Raw genomic sequence first — 24,195 nt, 5'->3', positions numbered from 1 at the left:
TGTTCTAAAGCCCTTTTTGGCGTGTATTAGTGGGGAAAAAAAGTGCTTATTAGCCTTTGTGTGGTGAAGTGAGAAACTTAGTCTTTTTTGGGGTGTTTTAATATCCTTTTTATTTATTTATTTGATCTAACAGTATGTCAGATAGAGAAGTACCAGGCCCTGCACAGGGGAGTGACAGTGGTCTAAATGTTTCTGGCGCAGCAGGAGTCACAGCGAGAGGCCTGAGCTCCCGGTGTCATCTAGCGGTCGTGTCTTGACCAGCAACCCAGTGGTTCTTGAATGGTTGACTGGGTCATCCACTTCATCCCACGTGACATCAGACACCCCCAGCCAAGAGTCGGTGGGTTCGTCAGACACAACTCCTAGTTGGCATGGCCCAGGAGCAGGCCCTGTGCCCTCACCTGTCCTCAACCTGCCTCTGTCCTTTTCTGTTCCCTCAGCCAGAGAAATATTATATGCTGTGGCTCAGCTCCACTATACAGCGAGGACGAGCTACTAGAGGACAGTCAGCAGCTACTGGCCAGCCAAGATGTGGAGGAGACATCCGCCGCTTTCTCCGGTAGGCGGGCAAGTAGTGATGAGGAGAGTGGCGTGGGAGCTGGTGTTGCGAGCGTTCAGGAGCTCCTGACGCAGAGACCATTGAGAAGGACATCAGTGACGTGCAGACAGTACTCTATGATGTAGCTGATCGCACTTGGGAGCTGGGTGAAGTAGGGGCTTTATCATCATCGGGAGAAGAGGGTGGTAGCTTGCCCGTGGCTCACGGGCAGCAGTGGAGCCAGCAAGTCGCTAGAGTGGCCAGGAGTCAGCAGGGTGGGAGTAGTGGGAGGTCGGGAGCCAAACGTGCCCGGGATAGACCACCCACTTCGCAGGAGCCTACCTACCCGGAAAGTAGTGGTGCAGGGGTTCACAGAAGCAGCGGCAGTAGCAGTCAGTCAGTGCGGAGTGTTGGGGGTAAAATAACCTACTCGGCGGAGTGGCAGTTTTTTGTTAAGCCGCCGGAGGAGGTGAACATGGCCATTTGTAGAATCTGTGGGCAGAAGGTGAAGCGTGGGCAGGGTGCCAATGTTGGCATCACGGCCCTGCATCAACATATGTAGCGTCACTATAAAGTAACCTGGGAGAACCGTGGCTCCGATGTGGTGTCTAGCCTGCTGCAGCAACCACTACGTCACCCAGTGGCACGCACCAGATTTCAGGCAGTCAAGGCTCCACCACCTCAGCCGAAGGGAGCTGTCTTTCCTTCCCATCATCTGCTGGTCCTGATGCTCCTGTTCCTTCTCCTACTTATCGTCAGTCATTCCGTCAGCAATCAATCACCGAATCGATTTCCAAGAGATAGCAGTATGCGTGCACTCATCCAACACCGCAGAAGCTGAACATGCTCCTGGCCAAGTTGCTGGTGCTGCAGTCCCTCCCTTTCCAAGTGGTGGACTCTGCACCTTTCAGAGAACTGATGGCTTGTGCCAAGCCGAGGTGGAGAGTCCCAAGCCGTCATTACTGTGTCAAAAAGGCAGTACCAGCCCTGCACATGTATGTAGAACAGAAAGTGGGCCAGTCCTTGAGCCTGTCGGTGTTTGCTAAAGTGCACGGCAGGGCCGACGTGTGGAGCTGTAACTAGGGACAATGCATGTCCTTTACGGCCCACTGGGTGAATGTGGTTCCTTTACAGCCACACCAGCAACTTGGCCAGGTGACGCCGCTTCCGCCTCCACGTTCTCACGCTGTTGGTCCTGCGACAATGTCCGCCTCTGCCTCCTCATCCTTCATAGTGCCCCTCAAGCATACCACATGAGCAGGTGGTGTCACGCTGTTCTGCACCTCGTTTGCCTGGGCGAACGGGGTCACACAGTGGAGGAACTTCATCAAGAATTCGAATCCTGGCTTTTTCCGCAACAACTTTAACTTTACTAGTTGTAGTATACAATAGTGAAGATTCTTTATTCCTTCCAAAATTTAACAAGGATCCATTGGCCAATGATTTGGTCTATCCTACACATTGTTTACGGCCTATTCTGTACATACTGTACAAATAAAAGTTAAATGGTGCATACAATAACATAACATTTGCATAAAATACATGATAGAAAATAGATCCATAACTTAGTAAAGGTTGATGGTCTTCCCAGAGGTCTCTTTGAGAGTATGTTGCAATCAAGGTAACGAGGGACACTGGGAACTCAGTAGATATACATTAAATAGAATAGAGTTTAGTATCATCTATTGTAATATTTTTTTTCAAAAGGATGTGAGGGTCCCCATACATATAAACAGACAGTACAGTCTAATTCAACTTAATTGTAGTCCATTGTGTTGCGGAATTTAGAATAAGGTATATAATAGAATATATAGTAAAATAAGGTATATCAATACAAGATATAAGGTATATCAGGATATTTCAGGTAAAGTATGGTATGTATTAAGTATTAAGAAAAGTAAATATAGGATAAGTGCAAAATAATGCACCTGGGGCGTAAAAACCCAAGAATATAAAATCAGCGATAGAGTCCTAACCTCAGTATCTGAGAAAAGGGATTTAGGGGTCATTATTTCAGAAGACTTAAAGGGCTTCTGTCACCCCACTAAACAGTTTTTTTTTTTTTTGGTTACTTATAATCCCTATACTGCGATTTATGCATACATACTGTAATTAATCATTTTGGTTCAGCAGATTCTGTTAAAAACTTACTTTTAAAATATGCAAATTACCTTGCTACCAGCAAGTAGGGCGGCTACTTGCTGGTAGCAGCCGCATCCTCCTATCCTAAAGACGCCCCCTGCACATGTTAATTGACAGGGCCAGCGGACGGGATCTTTCTCTGCTGGCCCTGTTTGCATTCAAAATCTGGCGCCTGCGTCGTACCTGTCTTCAGTCGGCGCAGGCGCACTGAGAGGAGGACGCTCGCTCGGCCGCTCCTTCCTCAATGCGCCTGCACCGGGTGTAGATGTGACGTCATCTTGATAGCAGACAGGACCAGCCAGAGGACGATCCCGTCCGCTGGCCCTGTCAATCAACATGCGGAGGGGGCGTCTTTAGGATAGGAGGATGCGGCTGCTACCAGCAAGTAGCGCCCTACTTGCTGGTAGCAAGGTAATTTGCAAAAAATAAGAGTTTAGTGGGGTGACAGAAGCCCTTTAAAGGTAGGCAGACAATGTCCTATAGTAGCAGGAAATGCTAGCAGAATGCTTGAGTGTACAGGGAGAGGCATTACCAGTAGAAAGAGGGAGGTGCTCATGCCGCTCTACAGAGAACTAGTGAGACCTCATTTGGAGTATTGTGCACAGTACTGGAGACCATATCTCCAGAAGGATATTGATACTTTGGAGAGAGTTCAGAGAAGAGCTACTAAACTAGTACATGGATTGCAGGATAAAACTTACCAGGAAAGATTAAAGGACCTTAACATGTATAGCTTGGAAGAAAGACGAGACAGAGGGGATATGATAGAAACTTTTAAATACATAAAGGGAATGAACAAGGTAAAAGAGGAGAGAATATTTAAAAGAAGAAAAACTGCTACAAGAGGACATCGTTTTAAATTAGAGGGGCAAAGATTTAAAAGCAATATCAGGAAGTATTACTTTACTGAGAGAGTATTGGATGCATGAAATAGCCTTCCCGCAGAAGTGGTAGCTGCAAATACAGTGAAGGAGTTTAAGCATGCATGGGATGGGCATAAGGCCATCCTTCATATAAGATAGGGCCAAGGGCTATTCATAGTATTCAGTACATTGGGCAGACACATTCTATGTTTCTATGGTATATCAAGGTATATCAGGTAAAGCAATGTAAGCAGGGGCAGATTACAATTATAATTACAATATTGGTGGTCAGTGGGAGCTTACCATAATGTCGGCTGCCAGAACTTTCACAGGAGGATGGCGTGTAAGCGCTATAGTGAGCACTTCGCATTTAAGTGTGCCGGGCGGACGGCGTCTGACGTCACGTCCAGCGCGCGCATGCACGTAGGGTATTGCGGAAATACGGGAGTACTAGAAGCATTGAGCGGACGGCGTCTAACGTCACGTCCAGCTGCGCATGTGCATTAAGTGTTACGGGATTTGCCGAGGTGTTGTCAAGTGCCCAACAGTCTATTATGAGATATGTGTTGGTTGTCATGTCAGGTGCATGGGATAGGGGAATCTCACACTTCATAGTTTGTACATATGTGGATTAAAGGATGAAAACATAAAATTATACATAACAATGGGTTAGTGAAGAAATGCTCACCAGCAGCAGCAGCTAGACCTGGAGCAGCACCTGAGCTAATTGTAGGATTTTACTAGTTCATGACGTAAAGTCATGATTTTATGAAAGACACGGAGGCGAGTATTGCTTAATCTCTCTTTACTGACAGCCACAGCAGCAAATAAAAATGAACCACATTAACATATTGCCAAAGCAACAGTCCCTCCCCACACAGTTGCCCCCTATATAATATCCACCAGTCCTCAGTACTTCCTCTTTCTTGGCGTATGCCACCTCAACCGGAACGGACACTGGACACTCCAACCCGAACGTCATGAAACTGAAACCAGAAGAACCGGAAACCAGGGAGGGACATCAACTGAACCGTCCTCCGGAACACAAGGATCAAGGGCGCACTCTTCTGAATTCGCAATTGACGAACTGGAACAGGAAGAGGTTACCCCACAGGAACATTTGGACGTAAACCAACAGCATACTCATCCTGCAAAGAGAATAAAATGCATGAAAGGAAATGTTCCATCCGTACAAAACGTGCAAACACGTCAACAAGTCAACAGAAACATGGATTATCATAAATGAAAAGGTACGTAATAAATAAGCAGTAACCCAAGGGAGGGAAAATACAAACAGGGTGGGCAATACTCGCCTCCGTGTCTTTCATAAAATCATGACTTTACATCATGAACTAGTAAAATCCTAAAAAAAAATTTCAAGACACGGAGGCTCCTATTGCAAGTTTAAAGCTGTACTATAACAGAAGAAAAGGCATGTTGAGTAGGGCGAAAGTAGAATTCTTTAAAAGTCGAAACCCGAGACCAGTCGGCAATCTTCATGATGTCCTCCAGACGAGCCCCAGAAACCATCATAGAGGTGGAAGCTGCACTCCTAGTAGAATGAGCCGTGAACACGGAGGTATCCACTCTTGCCAAAGACATACTCCATTTAACCCAACGTGCGAGAGTAGGAGTAGAAACAGGGGCCAACGGTCTTCGATAGGAGAGAAACAACTGAGAATTCTCAGCAGATCTATGCATGGAGGTCCTAGCTTCGTATTCCTGGAGACAAGCAAACGGGCAAAGGGTCGGAATGGCCGGAAAACTGGGATAAGGGACCGAACGAATATGTGTTTTGGTCTGGCGGGAAATATTGAAAGTGACCCCATCCGGAGAAAATGACCTGGCATCGAAATCCAATGCCCTGACGTCAGAAACCCTCTTGCAAGAAATAAGGCAAAAGAGGGTAACTAGCTTGGCCGAAAGCTGGCGCAGAGAAAGAGTTAGACGGCCATGCCGTAAAAAAAATCCAAGACCAAAGAGACATCCCAGGTGGAAGAAAAACGCGGCCGAGGGGGCCGCGACATTCGTGATCCCTTGAGGAGACGGCATACCAGGGGATGTTGACCCGCAGGACATCCTTCGAAACCTTGGTGAAAGGAAGAAATCGCTGACCGGAAGAGATTGATGGTGCGATACGCTTTCCCATCCTCGAATAAAGACGTTAAAAACTCTAGGACGTCCGATACAGGGGCTAAAAGGGGATCCACACTTTGTGCCACTCACTAACCAGCCCATGATCTCCAGTCCGCTCTATAGGCCCTCCTGGTGCCCGGGGCCCATGATTCCTCCAAGAGTCTTCTAGTCGCGTTCGAAAGATCTTCGCCTTGGCAGAAGCGCCCGATATTCTGCAGGCCAGCAGACGAAGAGATCCCTCCAGCAACAGCAGGTGTCGCGCGCCTCCGGAGTCTAAGATTAGTTCTGGGTAGTCCGGGAGGAGCAATGGTGGCAGGACGAGCAGATCCAGCAGGTGAGGAAACCATGACTGAGAGGTCCAAAACGGCACAATCAACACCAATTCCGCTTGCTGACAGCCAAGTCAAGACCCGGGGAAGCATCGGAAACGGTGGGAATGCGTAGAGGAGAGGTCTGTGCCAATCTTGCAGGAATGCGTCCACAGCCTCTACGTCTGGGTCCGGGCGCCAACTGAAGAAACGTGGTAACTGAGTGTTCAGCCGAGAGGCGAACAGGTCGATACAGAATGGACCCCAGAGGGAGGAGATGTCGGAGAACACCAGCCCATCTAACTTCCAATCGCTGCCATCCCTGAGGTATCGAGAGTTCCAGTCCGCCTGGACATTCTGCAGACCAGGCAGATACTCCGCCACCACCGTAATCTCCTGGTTGAGACAGAAAGACCAGAACTCCTTGGCCAAGTGAGACAACATGCTCGAATGGGTACCCCCCATGGAGTTGACATAGCGGACAGCCGACACGTTGTCCATACGCAGGCGAATGCTGGCACTGGCTATGTTCTTGGCAAAACTGCGGATGGCAAATGACCCGGCCAAGAGCTCCAGGGCGTTGATATGGAGCGAGGATTCTTCCTGAGACCAGCATCCTCCGGTGGAAACTCCGTCACAGTGGGCTCCCCAACTGAGTAGGCTGGCGTCCGAGTCGATCGTGAAATCCGGACGAGGGCCGCAGATCGCCTTCCCATTTCAAGCTTGAAGATTGGAGATCCACCAACGCAACTCGTCTCGAGTCTTCGAATCCAGAGAGATCAGATCCGCGTACGAGGCACCAGTCTGAAGGTGCGCATGTTTCAGGCGTTGAAGAGCCCGATAATGGAGAGGAGCCGGAAACACCGCTTGAATGGAGGAAAAGAGTCCTATAATCTGCGCCAGATGGCGAAGCGTAATCTGAGGGGTCGCCAGCGTCTTGCGTAGTTCCTTGCGGATGGACCGGAGCTTCGACTGAGGAAGGCTGAGAGTCCATGAGACGGAATCCACCGAGAAACCGAGGAATTCCATGTCTCTGGAGGGGGTCAGAGTAGACTTCTCGTAGTTGATGAGGAAACCCAATCGGGACAGGAGATCCATAGTTACCTGTAACTGCGAGAGAAGGATAGTGGGATCATGGGCCAGTAGAAGAATGTCGTTCAGGTATATAATTAACCTGATCCCACGACTGCGGAGCCAAGCCACAACTGGGCGTATGATCTTGGTGAAGCACCAGGGGGCCAAAGACAGGCCGAAGGGAAGACAAGAGAAACGCCATACTTGTCCCTTCCAAAGGAAACGGAGAAGATCTCTGGAAGGTACTGAAACCGGGACGGTGAGATAGGCATCTTTTAGATCTAGTTTCACCATCCAATCTCCCTGGAGGAAGAGATCCCTGAGGAGGTGAATACCCTCCATCTTGAAATGCCTGTAACGTACAAACCTGTTCAGAGGTTTGAGGTTTATGACGGGGCGCATCTGCCTCCCTTTTTTCCGTACGAGAAAGATGCTGCTGAGCAGGCCCTCTGTAGAGTTCGGGACCAGTTTGATGGCACGTTTGTGAAAGAGGTCTGTGAGCTCCTTGTCTATGGCCCGTAACGTGGCCCTGGCAGTTGGAATGGGTGTGGGAGACCGAAGATGGTGCGGGGACTGCACCAGTTCTATCTGGAAGCCCCGGATCGTGGACAACACCCAACTGTCCGACGTGATTGATTCCCAGGCATGAGAAAAATGTCGCAGTCTGCCCCCTACACAATCTAGAGAAGAAGGAAGAGGAGGAACACTTACCGAGGGGACGACGGAAACCGGAGCTTCCTCTGAAAGGACTGCGGCTAGGAGCACCCCGGGATGTGAATAAACCATGCGATTGTCTGGCATCCTGGAATGAGGATCGTTGAGTGAAGGGTCGTTGACTGTAGGAGCCTCTGCCCGTGCCACGGCCTCAGTGAGGGCCAAATTCACTAATTTGGGCTCTATCTTAAATAATATAGCCTTACGTCGTTCAATTGACAGTGAACTGTTCACTTTGCCGGCTATGCATATGGCTCGTTGGATCCACCCCCGGAGTTCCTCCGGATCCACCGATGTATTAGCCGCTCTGGCGATTTCCGCCATTTCAAAAATTTTTGCCAAAGGTCCGAAAACGTCCAGGAGCTTGTCCTGGCACGCTTTGAGGGCCGACTCCAGACCCCTTCTGGGGTTCCACCCTGACTTCGATAAAAACTGGACCATTTTAGGGTCCACTGTCGGTGTCTCGCAAACCTTGTTTGCCACTATGGGTCTCGGGCACTCTGCCTTCAATTTATTACGAGCCTCTTTAGTCAGAGGGCAACGGACACGTGCTTCAAGGTACTGTGCCACGTGGTCGAGGGGAAGCCATTCGGCCAACCTAGGGTGGTGGAGACTATCGGGATCAAAGAGGGGCTCCCCTAGAGGATCGGTTAAGAGACCAGAAGGCCCCTGCAATGCGTCCGAGGACGAAGCGCCGGGAGGCACAGAGGTGAGTGCCGGAGCAGGGTCAGTAGGGGCAGAATCGGACAGCTCGTCCTCAGGGAAATCCATATCCTCAAACCCCGCCTCCTCCTCAGAGCCGATCTCAGAGTCGGTCTCAAACTCAGTTTGTGCTTTGGCACATTTCCAATTCCTCGCCCGTTCTGCCTGGCGGGATGAGGCTCTTTTGCGCGATGGCGCGCTCTCTCGGGTGGCATTAGACTCACCAATCAAAAGGGTTCTGGAGGCGTTATGTGCACATAAGTCGGGTTGTACCGTGTCACTGGTAACACTAGGGCGAGCTGAGAGGGCATCAGAAATGGACTTAGTGAGGGTGTGGGTCATAGACCCCATTGCAGCCCTGATGGCTTCAGAAACAGAGCGCTGGAAAGCATCTGCTGAGAAGACGGTGTTACCAGCATCAGGTGCAGGGGAAGAGAACTGTGTGTCTCTCCCTGCCTCCAAAGCCTGTGAGGTGGGGTGCTCAACAGGGTGGGACATTATGGCAGGTGTATATGCACAGTATGGCAATATGCCCAGTAACGAGCAGGCAATAGAACTGCCTGAGGGACAGCCTAATGGGGACAAAGCTAATCCTGAGGGTTAGAGAAAAAACTCACAGTGGGTAGTCACCCAGCTAGAGAAGAGAAGTGTGGAGAGGCAGGCGGGCGGCAAGGGAGCGCAGGACGGAAGGCGTGGCTAAAACCAGAAGAAGGAAAAGCTGCGCTAGAGGGAAAAACAGACGGAGCAGTAGAGGAGCCTATACAGAGAGGCTACACCAAGATGGCCGCTGAAACAACGCTGCCGGCCGCAATCTCGCGAGATGGGTGAGGAGGAAGAAAAAAATAAAACAAATGAGATGTGAAGGGGTGGGGGAGGGAGGCCCGAAACTGCAAGGGAAAAGAAAGAAAGGAAATGACTAACCTACCCCCCCCCCCCTCCCCAGGCAGGGGAGACACAGGCTCCAGGTAGGGACAGGGGAAGCTGGAATAAAGCTTCTGATAAGGTGATAACCTAGGATAAAATATATATATACTGTATGCACCCCCAGCAACAAAGAATAATAGCAAGAACAATAAAATACAATAAAACACCGTAGAATACAATGGAGATATATGCTGCTAAACCAGTGTGATACTTATCTTGTGGCAGCAGCAAAGAAAGAGGGAGTACTGAGGACTGGTGGACATTATATAGGGGGCAACTGTGTGGGGAGGGACTGTTGCTATGGCAATATGTTAATGTGGTTCATTTTTCTTTGCTGCTGTGGCTGTCAGTAAAGAGAGATTAAGCAATAGGAGCCTCAGTGTCTTGAAATAAAATTTGGTGTTATCTGTAGATGTAATGCTTCAAGGTTGCATATAATCTAATTAAAATGAGTGGAAGCAGAACCCAAGGTTCTATAGTTCAATAGAAAATGTTACATTACATAAAAAACAACTTTGTGCTCCCTATAAATGTAATAATTTGTTATCGTAATTCAGTTTCCTCTAAGGCTAGGTTCTCCTATTATACAGAATAATATAGAAGCAATGAATATTTCCTGCAGATTATTCAGTACTAGAGATGAGTGAGTTGCTGAAAATTTGGATTCAGATTTGATTCGACTGAGTCAGTCAACGGATTTGATTCCTGTCCTAGCAAGCAGGCCAAGAGAGAGGACTTGTTTAGTGTGTGCTGCTAACAAGGAAACTAGGAGAGAAGCCGGTTTGTAACCGAAGCAGAATTTGTCCAGGGAGACACAATCCCTGTGTGATTTCAAACTGCCAGAAATATAACTAAGAACTAACCTCTGAGGGACAGTAAAGGTAATGCACACATATGGCTATAGACTTTAATGCAGATGATTTGGGTTATACTGCTTCTAATGCACACTACCGAGACAGATCTGCCATTGGGTATTGCAGAGAGATATTAAGATAAATTGCACGTCTTTGGTCATTTTTGAAGATTGTTTGAATTCACCAGCCGCCTTGTCATGTAATGGATCTACTACCTTCATTATTTTCATTGTTCTGCTGCAATAACGGAGCAGAGCAATGGAAGTAAGAATGCCAATGTGAATGCCTATGGCTGTGTACAGTACACCAAGACACCACACAGAGTCCGTTGTACTTTACAGATTTGCCTGTTCATGCTCTAGGGGAAAACATTCGCTGACTACTATTGTTAGCATGACAGGGAAGGCTTTAAAGTAAGGATCCCAGTCTCCTCTCCAGGAAAAAAAAACTTTTAGCCCAATAACCGTCATCTGCTCAGCCTACTGAGGTAAGGGAATGGGGAAGTGCAGCATGCACAAAAGTCCAGCCAAAGTTGGTTCTATATTAAAAGGCCTAGAGAACGCCTGAGTTGATGAGCCTTTTTGGTAGCCTTTTTTGGAGTAGTTTTTGCCCATAAAGTGTGTATTAGTGCATGGTATTTTAAAAGACCTTTTTGATATATTAGTGCCCCGTGTAATAATCTCCTTTGTAGAGCTGTCTGGGAAAAAAGCATTAGTAAAAAAACTCAATGCCAAAACACCTTTCTAAAATGTCAACACATATTGAAATTTTTTTTGGAAGCTACAAAGAAATAAAACAAAAAGAAGCAATGGGGGTCTATTGGTGAAAAATACCAGACAACGAGGGGACAAAATGCTAGAGCCAGATTATGTTGCAAATTGAAATAAACAATTGACTCAAAAACGCACCTTGAGGGTGAGAAAACACCACTACAAAAAAAAAATGTTTGTCCTGTGTTTAATATTTCCCATAGACTTCTATACAACATCTGGAGCTAGTGGTTGTCACCTAAAAAAGAAAACTTCAAATCCTCTCAAGAATGCTAAAACAAACCATTGTGACAGCAGCCTATCAAATTGTTTTCAACCTGTCTCCTTGAAAAAAATCCTGCATTTGCCCTGTGCCCCTGGATTTTCAAGACCACCCACGTGTGTTTCATTTTTACATCTGAACACCTCTGAGTGTACATGGTCATATACATTTGTAATTCTATTAGGAGACTTGTTGTTGGACAACTAATCAGTTATCCATCTGATCGCAAGTTTCCATCTTATATCTATACCCAGTTTATAGTAGGTATGCAGTTAACCACTTAGTGGTATCTGATAAACATAAATACAATATTTTACCTCTCCTGATATGTCTGTGTTATGCCATTGATTTATTGTTCCATCTACAAATTAAGATTGAATTGCTAGCAGTTTGCAATGAAAGTCTAGCTGGGTGTTACCAGTTGGGGGGGGGGGGGGGTGTCCTTGCACGGTCTGACATTATCCAATGAGTGCTGCCAGTGTCAGACTTTGCAGAGACTTCCCCGCCATAAGAATCGATGCTCCAGAATTGTTTTCACAAAGAGGATGCATCTAGTTACTAAAACAAAGGATAGGTTCCAGGTCTTCATTAAAGCAGCTCTGTCAGGTCTTCTAAACTACTGTATCTGGACAGCTCTGGATACAGGAGAACCTGAGTTTAAGGATATAGAGGGTGAGTCAAAAGTCACAGGACACTCTTTTTATTTCAGAAACAAAAGGGAAAATGAAATATCTGAATACTCCAGCAAGTAATGGGTGAGGGGGCCTATCTTTTAGGCTATGTCCAGAAGGACAACATCTGCATGGAGTTTGTATGTTCCCCCGTGAAACCCCCGTTGGGTGGGTTTTCTGCGGGTACTCCGGTTTCCTCCCACACTCCAAAGACATACTGATAGGGAACCTAGATTGTGAGTCCCATTGGGGACAGCTTAATGCTAATGTCTGTAGTAGCGCTATATAAGATATGTGCATAAAATATATTAATAAACATGTCTGCCATTTTGAAAGCCGCCATATTGGATCAAGGGCAATTTTTTCCAATGGGAAGGGGGTCATGTAGCATATCAAAGTGAAAATTCTGGTCTTCTTTGATATGCTACATGACCTCCTTCCCTTTGGAAAAATTTGGCCTTGATCCAGTATGGCGGCTTTCAAGATGGTGGACATGTGCCGGACAAAAGATAGACCCCCTCACCCATTACTTTCTGGTGTAGTCAGCTATTTCACCTTTCCTTTTCTTTCTGAAATAAAAGGGTGTACTGTGACTTTTGACTCACCCTGTATAGTAGTCTATGGTTTGATTCAGTATTTTCATATAAGAGAACTGCAATGCAGTGATTTACAGTTCTTCCTGTATACAAACTCATATAAGAAAAGCTATCACTGTACCTAAAAATACTGTACATGGGGAACCATATGTCTGTCCAGGGAAGAACTTTAATTTTATCTTAAACTGTGTCTGGTGGACATTGATTTTCTTACCTGCCTTGGAGCACAGCTGTATGACCTAATCATAAGGGGCTGTTGTAACTACCCTCAAGATTGTAAGTTATTTATCGATGTTTGGTTCTATCCTACAAAGCATGAAATCCCTTCAAGCTCCGTAAGTCAACTGTAAGAATAGTGGCATGCAAAATAATGCTTCATTATACTGCTGGATGGTTTTGGAATAACCCAGCATCTTTTACAAATGTGTAATCCATAACCAGTCATGCAATATTAAACTGAGTCATTTCGACATTAGTGCCACTTCTGCCTGCTAAATAAATGATAACTAGGCCATCCAAAGTGTTTAGTCACACTAATGAAATAGAAAACATGGATAGAAAAGGTCAAAGAATAAACAAATTGCACATGGCAAACACTGGAGTGCAGGTTTCAAAAGATGTTTTATGTCTGGGATAAAGAGGTAACCCCATCATAGACATTTGACATATGTACGGGAGGTTCAACCTCTGGGACCCCCATCCCACATGATGGTTTTTACCATCTTGGTATTTCTATGGGACTTACGTAAACAGTGGTTCTGGAGATGGGTGCAAGTGGGGCACACATCTATCAGACATTTATGGCATTTCATGTGGACATGCCATAAATGACTTGACAGGTACTGTAGGTTATCAAAATTACATTGGTGGCACCACCACTGATCAGCTGTTTTTGGCAGTGAATGGGAGCTGAGGTGCAGTACGCCAGCACAGCCACTACACAACGGATGGAGACTTCTGCCTCGGGCTTTGCCCATTGTTTATTTTCCAATGGCTGCCAAAAACAGCTGATCAGTGGGAGTTCTGGGCATCAGACTTACTGATCTGATATTGAGGACCTACCCAGAGAATAGATAATCAATATAAAAAAAGCTGGTATAGCCCTTTATTAAGGTAATAAAGAGGTGTTTACAGCAAGGCACATGATATGTAAAATAACATAAATATCAGATAGATGTGTGTCGCTGGAACATCACTTTAAGCCTATAAATTAGTAGCATGATGCTTTTATTAATCTAGACCAACCTGAACAAAATGGATGTATTATTGCTGGGTCAGGAGGGGAGGTGCACGACACAGGGGTTGTGTACTTGCTGCTCTTTGAATAGCTATGTTATGCCCCACCTTCTCAGGCCCTGCAAAACACAATGGGACAGATTTACTGACCGTGTCTAATAGTTATACAGTGTAAAATCAGGAAGGAATGTACAGTGGGAAAAATAAGTATTTGATACACTGGTGATTTTGCAAGTTTTCCCACCTACAAAGAATGGAGAGGTGTGTAATTTTTGTGAGAGACAGAATTAAAAAAAATAATAATGCAGAAAATTGCACTATGATTTTTAAATAATCATTTGCATTTTATTGCATGAAATAAATATTTGATACACTAGAAAAACAGAACATAATATTTGGTACAGAAACCTTTGTTTGCAATTACAGAGGTCAGATGTTTCCTGTAGTTCTTCACCAAGTTTGCACACACTGCCGCAGGGATTTTGGCCCACTCCTCCACACAGATCTCCTCTAGATCTGTCAGGTTTCGGGGCTGTCGCTGGGCTACATTGAATTTCAGCTCCTTCCAAAGATTTTCGATTCGGTTTAGGTCTGAAGACTGGTAAAAGAATCCCAGCTGCTGTGTCTTTGTGAATAAGCTTCTTTTTTATTTTCTGAGAAAATAAAAAAGAAGCTTATTCACAAAGACACAGCAGCTGGGATTCTTTTACCTGTCATACATTGGAGGTTGCTCCTTTCCCGTGCAGCGTGCAATACCAAGGTGAAGTGCTGACCTGTTTCTTCTATCTGATTATTAGGTCTGAAGACTGGCTAGGCCACTCAAGGACCTTGAAATGCTTCTTATGGAGCCACTCCTTAGTTGCCCTGGTTGTGTGTTTCGGGTTGTTGTCATACTGGAAGACCCAGCCACAACCCATCTTCAATGCTCTTACTGAGGGAAGGAGCTTGTTGGCCAAAATCTTGTGATACATGGCCGCCTCCATCCTCCATACAATATGGTGCAGTTGTCCTGTCCCCTTTGCAGAAAAACACCCCCAAAGTATGATGTTTCCATTCAGATAAACAGATTTCCAGCACGAAGGAGATAAAATATTGCATGTTCTTTATTGAATATTCCAAACGTACACACGGTGCAGTGAAAGAGGTCCCTCCATGTCCCGGGTCAGACCGACATGATTCGAGCCAGCCGGCTCTTAGTCATGATCTGTAAGCTGTATGGGTCTGGACACACATATGGGACCCCACCTCCAATCAGGTGCATAGGAAAGGGGGAAGGGGGGAAGGGGGGATGGGAAACAGTGTGCAAACCGAAACCAAGCCCAGGCAGCAACCTGCTTTAAACATAGTGAAATATACAAAGTGAAAAAAACCAACACAAATAGATACAAAAAAGATTTTTAAATACAAGTTCTTTCACATATAAAATTATTCTAGGGTGTCATGCAGAAAAAAGCTGGGCGTTCATATAAGTAAAGGTCATAAATAAGAATTAAACAAAACAAAAAAACAAAAAAACTAAAGACAAAAAAATCATTTTTTGCGCAATCTGCATGAGATCCTAGATAATACCAGTTATAAAAACAGAAAAAAAGCAGAAAGGGGATTAACATACATAACATTATTCAAACAAAAAGGAAGCATTGTTTAGTAGAAAAAAAAACTTTATATACAAATCGGCAAGATGTTAAAAGAGAAAAGTTGTCTCTTTTTTTCTTTCTTTATTTCTCTTTCTTTCTCTTTTATATATGGCATATAGGGAAAGTAAATAAATAATTAAGTCAGAATAAGCCTAATAAAAATGCATTAACTCTTTCTTTAAATTGAGCCCATGGAGAATTCTGGTATTCAAACGAAAAATCCAATAGGCCTCTCTCAGGAGTATTTCCTTTTTATATTGCCTCCTCTGATGGGTATAGAAACCTTCTCAAAGGCAAATGCGTTCAGATAGTCTTACGGTCATGACACTGTATAAAGTGTTGTGCGGCATTGGAGATATTAGTGGCTCGGGGGTTAGATATATAATTAAGATGTTCTCTGAACCTGGTTTTAAACTGTCTGCTGGTGCTGCCCACATACATCAGGTCACAACTAGTGCACCTAATCATGTAGACAACACCAGCAGTGTTACAGTTAATATAGTTCTGAATCGCAAACTTTTCAGTATGTAGAACATTTTCAAAAAATATTGTTTTAGTAACAAATCTACAGGTCCGACATGGGGGACTTCTACATCTAAAAATACCCACTGATTAAAGCCAGGTGTTACTTTGGATAGTCCATTTGGTCTCCGCAAATTGACGACTGTAGGTCCATCATTTGCAAAAAGGCAACTCTGGTCCTCTTTGTCATTTGGACCTACACTTACATCCGCGGTTTGTTCGTTAGACACATGAATACCCCCAGGGATCAATTTGATGTTATTAGGTTTATTACGGAAAAGTAAATCTACTCTGCTTTTATTGTTAGCAATATTAAATGCCCTGTTAAGCATCCAGTGAGAAAATCCTCTGTCACATAGGCGATCCCAAATAAGTGAGCATTCAGATTTGAACGCAGCATCAGTGCTGCAATTGCGTCTTGCTTGGATAAATTCTCCGATGGGTATATGATGTTTCCACCCCCATGCTTCATGGTTGGGACGGTGTTCTTGAGGTTGTACTCATTCTTCTTCTTCCTCCAAATACGGCGAGTGGAGTTGATACCAAAAAGTTCTATTTTGGTCTCATCTGACCACGTGACTTTCTCCCATGCCTCCTCTGGACCATCCAGATGGTCATTCGTGAACTTCAAACGGGCCTGGACATGTGCTGGCGTGAACAGGGGGACCTTGTGTGCCCTGCAGGATTTTAATCCATGACGGCGTAGTGTGTTACTAACGGTAATCTTTGAGACTGTGGTCCCGGCTGGGAAAGACGGAAACAGTATCTAAAATGATTATTAAATGCGTTGCAAAGCATGCATGACAGCTTTTTGGGGCAAATTGAGACAAAATTCTGAGCATTTTCAATACTAAATCTAACCCTAGTATATGCTTTTCTTGGAGCATTTTTTTTTTTTATAAAAAAAAAAAAACTTATATGAGGTACAGATGTATTCACTAGCAGTCTTTAGTGGGAACTATAAAATGATAATTACAATCACCATGATCTGCTCAAACACCAACTTAAAAAAAAAAAAAAAGAGGGGCATGTCTATTTTTTTCCACAGAAATCTAATTTTACAGACTGTCCAGGAATTTGTGGACAGTTGGCAGCCCTGGCTATGATGTGTGGCATATATGACGAGGTGGGCAGTAGCTCACTTACTCTTCTATTGCAGATAGAGCAGTATAAACAGCCTAAGCCAATTCTTTTTCCTAGCATTTGTAGGAAGGAGGGGGGAATAAGAGGGATTCCCTCCAGGACACATATTCGAGACTTGCATTTCACCCATTTGCCTTGTGAAGTTGGACACAACAGGATTAAGAAAGTGAAGGATATTATGGTAAGTGCTGCTAGTAATCTTAGTTTATTTTAACTATTGTCCCTATAAACCTAGTTCTAATTGATATAAACCTAGTTCTAATTGATATAAAACATTAGCTTCTGCATAGGTTCATGTTTGCAAGTCCTGAGTTGAAGGAAATTCCCAGTAATACAGAAATCTTATAACGCTGAGCACGGATCTGTGCATCCCTCTGAAAGCCTGCCACTACTCCAATAAAACATTTCCTTCCCGTATCGTGAAGCAGCAGTGCCTCTCCGTCCCCTCCCATCCCTCCCTGTTACTGCATGCTATGTGAAAGCCGAGGCGAATGATATCTGTACAAGAGGCTGTCACCACAGGCTGAACGTGTACAGATCAGAAGAGGCTAGTCATGAATCTGGAGGTGCAGCACCAGTCTGAAGATGTGTTATCCACTCATGCGGCATCATGTTAGACATCTGCAAGCTCAAAAATATAGGCACTTTGCCATTGCTGTCTGCTCAGGTAGAGTTTACGCTCTCATTTTACTTAAACTTTGCTATATTTTTCTGTTGGCAAGTTTTCAGCATCTGTATTCGTGTGTGTATACACATACATGTTATTTTGAAAATAATATATATATAATATGTACATATAGAAATATGTTTATTAAATATCATGTACGTGCATGTTTAAAGAGTCATATATACATTCAGCTTTTATATATATAATATTATATAGGTTATACATATAAATACGTTGTATAGAAACAAATACAATGTTATCATCAATGTTATGGTTTTATTTCCTAAAATGTATGAAATAATTTTTTTATCTTATTAATATATTATCACAAAATGTGAGTATCCTGTGCATTCATACAGAATGTTACATTAGTGTTTGTGTGCATCGCACTGGTACCTTGGAGCACTGGGGTCCTAGGTTCATATCTGACCAAGGAGAATATCTGCATGGGGTTTGTATGTTCTCACCGTGTTTGTGTGGGTCCGGGTCCTCTGGTTTTCTCCTACACTCCAAAGACATACTGATAGGTAATCTAGATTGTGAGCGCTACTGGGGACAGTGAGTGATGATAATGCCTGTACAGTGCTGCAGAATATGTTGGTGCTATATAAGCAAGAGAAATAAAATAAATACATCATCTCCTGTGTATTAGTTGACTTTAGAGAGCGTTCTGATATATGCACATCTCAAATGTTGCTAAATGATAAGGGTTCTGTGTAGGGATATCAAACTTGCACATATGATGCAATGGTAGATTATATATAATATCTGATTTTGTGTCCAGTTTAATGCCTATACCACACACCCCTGATACTCCTGGGCAGATGCGAGTGCTGCTTTTACAATTGAATTGCAATGATTAAATATTGTATGATATATACACTGTTAATTCCAGATAAATTCTCATAGGTACTTGAAATGTGTCTTTTTTTCAGATGCCCGTGACATATTTTGTAGTCATCAGGTCTCCTTTTAGTAGGTAGATCTGTTGAATGGACAGCACTCCGAGGTATACACAAAAGTCGGTGCACGCCTCACAGGGTTTGGCCCAAATTCCCCAAAGCAATAGTCTCATTAGTAGAAAATAGAGGAAGCACTTAAGAACGGCCACATCCAAAGAAACGTTACCTCTGAAATTAGTTTTTGCACAACTTTGGAGTGCTGCCTCCGTCTTCTACTATCAGATCTCCTTTTTGTCTGGATACTTAATTGAGTTTTCTGGGAGTAAAATTTCTATGAAATGCATTTTATTATGTAATACTGCATGAACTAATGCATTTCAGGCATAACTCTGTACTGAAAACTTTTGAGTTGTCCATAGGGTTTACACTGGTGAACATTTCAATGTGGGTACATTGCATTGCGGAAATGATCTAGTATAAATTTTAATAAATTTTTTATATATATATATATATATATATATATATATATATGATGTTTCGATGTAGCAATATTTGAGTGTTTATATGTGGTAGTTTTTTTTGCCTTTGCCTTTTGATTATGTGTAATTCACTTTTGGCACATTGAAATGGCGTATTCTGTGAACATTTTATTTTACAATTCACATGAAGGCCCATTCTACGATTGCATGATGTACGGTAGTGGCATTACAAATTTAGCATCAAGTGGATTGTTGGAATAAAATCATGTACTTAAACTGATAAACTCTTGTGGGTATCATAAATAATGAATGGTGGTAAATGTGGGAAAACAAGTTAAAATTTAATGAAACCTGTCAATCTTTTCAGTGTATTATATTTCACGGGGAAAAAAATAAGTGATCAAATTTTTGGGAAATGTACAGTGTAAGGATGAAAACAGTGCAGGACCCAAAAACAAACAGTAAGTGAGCTCTTTGGAATTATCTGGATATCCACATTGATTGCTTGTAAAAGGTGATCTGATATTAGACAAATACACTATAACAAAGCTGTGAAAGTACTGGTAACATGTCCAGCAAAACACAAATCCAATGCCAGACTTGCCAGTAGCTTCACAGTTTAGCAAGAAATAGACAATGGGGGAGTTTTCCTGAAGACCCCTATTACTAAGTAATGCCCTGCCTCCAGTGGAATGCCACCCCAACAAAGTGGATCCCAAATCAGGAACCTAAACTAGTTCATCCGGAGCGGTCCATGCTGGTGGTATGGAATCCTAGGTTGCATTCACAGGAGCTGCTAGCAGGTGGAGTGAACAGGCAGCGTAGTTTTACTAGCTGGGCTCAGAAAGGCGAAAATGTCAAAGCCAAATCAGTAACCATTATCCTCAACAAAGACAAGCCAGAACAAACCAAGACAGTAATGAAAGGCAGGAGAACCGTTAGGTAACTGTCCGTTACACAGTCAATAAACACAACTGTAATGTACACAGACAGACTAACCAGAGTAATGAATCTGACTATTGTGAATGGGAAGACTGTCTCGGATACTGCCTCTTCAGCGAACCCCTGAGGAGCCAGTGCAGAGGATGGGAGTGGTAGTGGCCCTAATGAGATGTTGTGTCATGGTGTACTCCCTCAGGCCATTGCTCCCTGGGGATCGGTGCAGTGAAAAGGTGGTATAAGGAATCAGGCCATAAGTAGAAGAATAAAAGTCTCCCTTTACTAAGTGCAAGATATAAATTGTAGTACATTGAGCAGTAGTTTTTACACAGTGCAATTTCTCATCCCAGATGATGCAGTATGGTGGCGGCCAAAGTGACAGATCATGGCATCTCTGGTATGCTATCTTGCTGATGTCTCCCTCCTGAACTTCTAGCTAACAGCTTAAAGCTGGCACTTGTGGCTGTAGGTGTCTACTGTGTAATTCAGGCGTTTTTGAGTTGACCTGACATGGATCTAATCCAAGATGGGTGTCTGAGCCGTAGTCCCTCACCTGAAGCAGGATCTGTATAGCTAGGGTTGCTGGTCACTCTGCTGACTGTAACTCTGTAGCTTTGCAGAATATCTGTAGTTGTGTATTTGAAGTATCTCTGGAGTAGCGGTCTCACGGATGAGTTGGTTCTCTGGTTCTTGGAGCAGGAGCAATAGGATGTGCTTTCTTACCCCTCACAGTCCTAGCCAATAGTTCCCTCCCCTAGCACAAAATAGGACCAGCCCACTACTACCAAGAGGGAAGGACTGGGGTGGTTAGCCCCATCCCTGATGCCAACCATACCTCACCTCTTTTACAGTGCAAACATTAAATAACATTACAGTCCATACATTTGCAGGATTTCAGATTAGATCACCTTTATCACCCTTCACCTTTAGATCACCTCATTTATGATGTGGGACATTTTAAAAAGTTGCATCTCCACGCGAAACATCCCCCTGGTGTACTTGTACAGACATAGGCTTACACCACATTGCACGTGCCCCAAATATATTATTATTGTTCTCCATTTCATAAATTTGGCTCAACTTCACAAATCAAAGACAGACTTAAAACTCACACTAAAACCACCGCAAATGATACATTTACCCCGTTAATGTTTGTTTTAACATTAAAGAGTAGTTTAAAAGATTTATTGTGCATATAACAGCGCATAAAAATTAGCAGAAGCTGTTGTGAATGCTTGTATATCTTATATTCCTTGTAATATACTATAACAATACACTATACTTCTTTATTTTATCCGAGTATAGCTGGATTAAAAGTGATGCACTACCAGTATTACTATATTTATACATTTTGTGTGTTTAATATGTTAGCAATATTAGCAGTCGGGCCCACTTCTCAACAGATTAAAAAGTGACCACCATGTATTGTCAAATTGTAGGGACTGGCCATAGACCCTACAGGGAAATTTCCTGGTGAGCCAATGCACAAGACGCCACCTGAGTCCACCTCATACCACCAGCCAGGTACATAACGAACTGCTTTCACCATTAGCTATTGCTAGGAGCATCAGGCGCTTATGCACATGGCCGGAGGCTACAGGTGTCCTCCTGAATTCAAGTCCTTAGGACAGTGATATAGTTGAATACTGCAGCAGGAACAACAGTATTTTGAGCTGCATTGTGGTATATGGTGGGGCAGTAATTAGTGCTGCACTACGGTATTGGCCCCACCTACTTCTTTTGTTCCTGCTTAATTGTATTGCCTTGCCTTCTTTCAGTTTGGACCCGTCTACAACATGGGGGTACTTTTAGTTTTTTTTCCAGGGCCACTTTAAGTTACTTGTCCGCTCCTGCAAAAAGTAGCTTTTCAATACGCACAAGTCTCTATCCATTCTTACTAAATCACTACACTAGGTGCATACTGCAGACAAGGTGTAGGTAGTAAGCTAATATCTAAAGAAATTTAGGGTGAGGAGAGAGTATCTGAAGTATGCCTCTTCCACTGGCCAGATGTTTGCAAGTCAACAATGGCTACTGATTGTTAACCCCCCCCCCCCCCCAAACATGTTTTACCATGAATTCGACTTTATCAGGGGTAATGGGGCAAAGGCCTTAAAATATGGAATTTCAATATCATACCAAACACGGCACAGTATATTGTATAGCAGCTGCACTTGCTATAACAGCTCCTCACCTGAAAGGGGCTGGGCTGCACCTAGGCCATGTGACTTCCCTGGCCTAAGAAGGGACCACAGCAGTCACCGGAGTCCTGCAGCCCCTTCAATCAGCTGATTAGTGGGGTTGTCCGACAGTGGATCTCCACCAATTTGATACTAATGACCTATCTTAAGGGTGGGTCATCAATATTGTACTCCTGGAAAAACCCTTTAAATCACAGTTAGTTGCACCGCTACCTGCAACTTCGCCATGCTCATGCCAGATCTAAAATTGTTGGCTTGTAAAATTGTTGGCGTAGGTGGGGAAGAGGACGGGCTGGCAGGCTTTTCTCATTTACTATGTTCTATGCCTGTTTCAGGTGTTGAAAAAGATCAAAATGTGAGATACCTAAGAAGCTGTCTTACATTTAGAACTGGCGCTGGGTGCGCCGAAGTTATGGAGAGGCCGGCACCTCTTCATAACTTCGGCGGATCCACCGCAAGCTCAGGGCTTTATTAAGACCAGCGTATAAAACGCCATTCTTAATAAATGTGCCCCCTAGTTTTTTAACCTCTTAGTGACCACCCATACGGCGGTCACTAAGGGACCTTAGGCTGGGCCGCTGCTTTTTTTTAATCTCCCATCAGCACCCCACAAATGCGATGTGTAGGGGCTGGTTTGGGTCTGATATAGGCCCCAAACCAGCCTTGAGTATTTCCTCTCTGGCGCCGCCTGCTGGTCAATGTCAGTAAAGCACTGACATTAAAATGCAATGCATTGTATTTTAAAATAAATCAAAATGTTGACTATTAAGTGGTAAAAAAAAAGTAAAAAAACACGTTCATTCAATAAATAAAAAATTCCAGTAAAAAAAAAAAGCTTTTTTTTTTTTCAATGTAAAAAACAGCAAAAAAAATCTCCCCCATATGTTTGGTATTGTCGCATAAACACCATAAAAAAAAATGTAAATGACAGAATTGCTCATTTATACTTAGTAGCCACTGAAAAAACGTAATAACAAGCGATCAAAAAGCGTAATTTACTCCAAAATGAATATAACGCTTGGTTGGTAAGGCCCAAAACAGGCTGGTCACTAAGGCATTAATGTTTTCAACTTAAGAGATGTTAAATGCAATATAATTAAGTGCTACAATATATTCGAGGAGCCCAATGATGTGATTCAAAGTTTATACCCTATACATGTTAATGGCAGATCTCAAAACACATTTTGTATACAACCCTTAGGATATAGTGAATGCTAATGTCCAAGTGAGTGAAGATGCATTTTGGAACATTTAATAAAACACCAAATCTTCAACTGTAATAAAATGACTCCCCCTGGCTTATTAAAGCAAAGGATAAGGAACATTAGTAGCGTATCTTCTTCCATTCATGGAAAATGACTGCTTGTGCTGTCTGGGGGCAGTCTAGTGGGCACACTTAGTACCCATTGTACCAAATAATTAGGTTTAAACTTGTATACTGGTAGAAGATTCATCTGGAATCTTTTGATGATCTTTGATTATCAAAATTTGGGTTATTTAGCTTAAAAATATAACTGAAGGGAGAGCTAATAACTATGTCTAAATATATCATGTCTATTTTTTTTTTTTTTTTTTTTTTTTTTTTTTTTTTTTCTTTTTTTTCCCTGCAAGGTGGGGGGGGGGGGTGGGTTTATGGGGTGAGTTGGGGAAAATTCTAGCTGTCCGGCTTTTCTGTATGTATTATATTGATTAAGAATGTGGAGGTATATTGGAAGCATGGGAGGGTCTCCAGGACTGAAAGAGGGGGGACTTCCCGGTATTAAATAATGGTAAAACATTTTTTATCCAGGTATAATATCGAGCGGTACATGGGTAGGGGACCGTGGCTCGAGGTCTGGAGGTGCCCGGATATCGGGCGCGGCTCGGGATACGGCTCTTCCCGTCAGACATGGGGCTCGATTGCGGGCAGGGAGGT

General features: G+C 43.7%; 1 protein-coding gene across 1 annotated transcript in view; it reads left to right on the top strand.

Annotated features, from left to right (window-relative positions):
- Positions 1-17,647: 17,647 nt before the first annotated feature.
- Positions 17,648-24,195, top strand: part of MCTP1 (multiple C2 and transmembrane domain containing 1) — a 796,241-nt gene continuing 789,693 nt past the window's right edge. Inside the window, exon 1 of the mRNA XM_040421550.1 lies at positions 17,648-17,759. Within this exon, the coding sequence (XP_040277484.1) occupies positions 17,703-17,759 (57 nt within the window). The 5' untranslated portion in view covers positions 17,648-17,702. The remainder of the gene's footprint in view (positions 17,760-24,195) is intronic.

This window comes from Bufo bufo, chromosome 2, assembly GCF_905171765.1.
Source record: "Bufo bufo chromosome 2, aBufBuf1.1, whole genome shotgun sequence".
NCBI lineage: Eukaryota > Metazoa > Chordata > Amphibia > Anura > Bufonidae > Bufo > Bufo bufo.
Note: the sequence above shows the minus strand (reverse complement) of the source record. Positions and strands in the feature narration are given on the sequence as shown.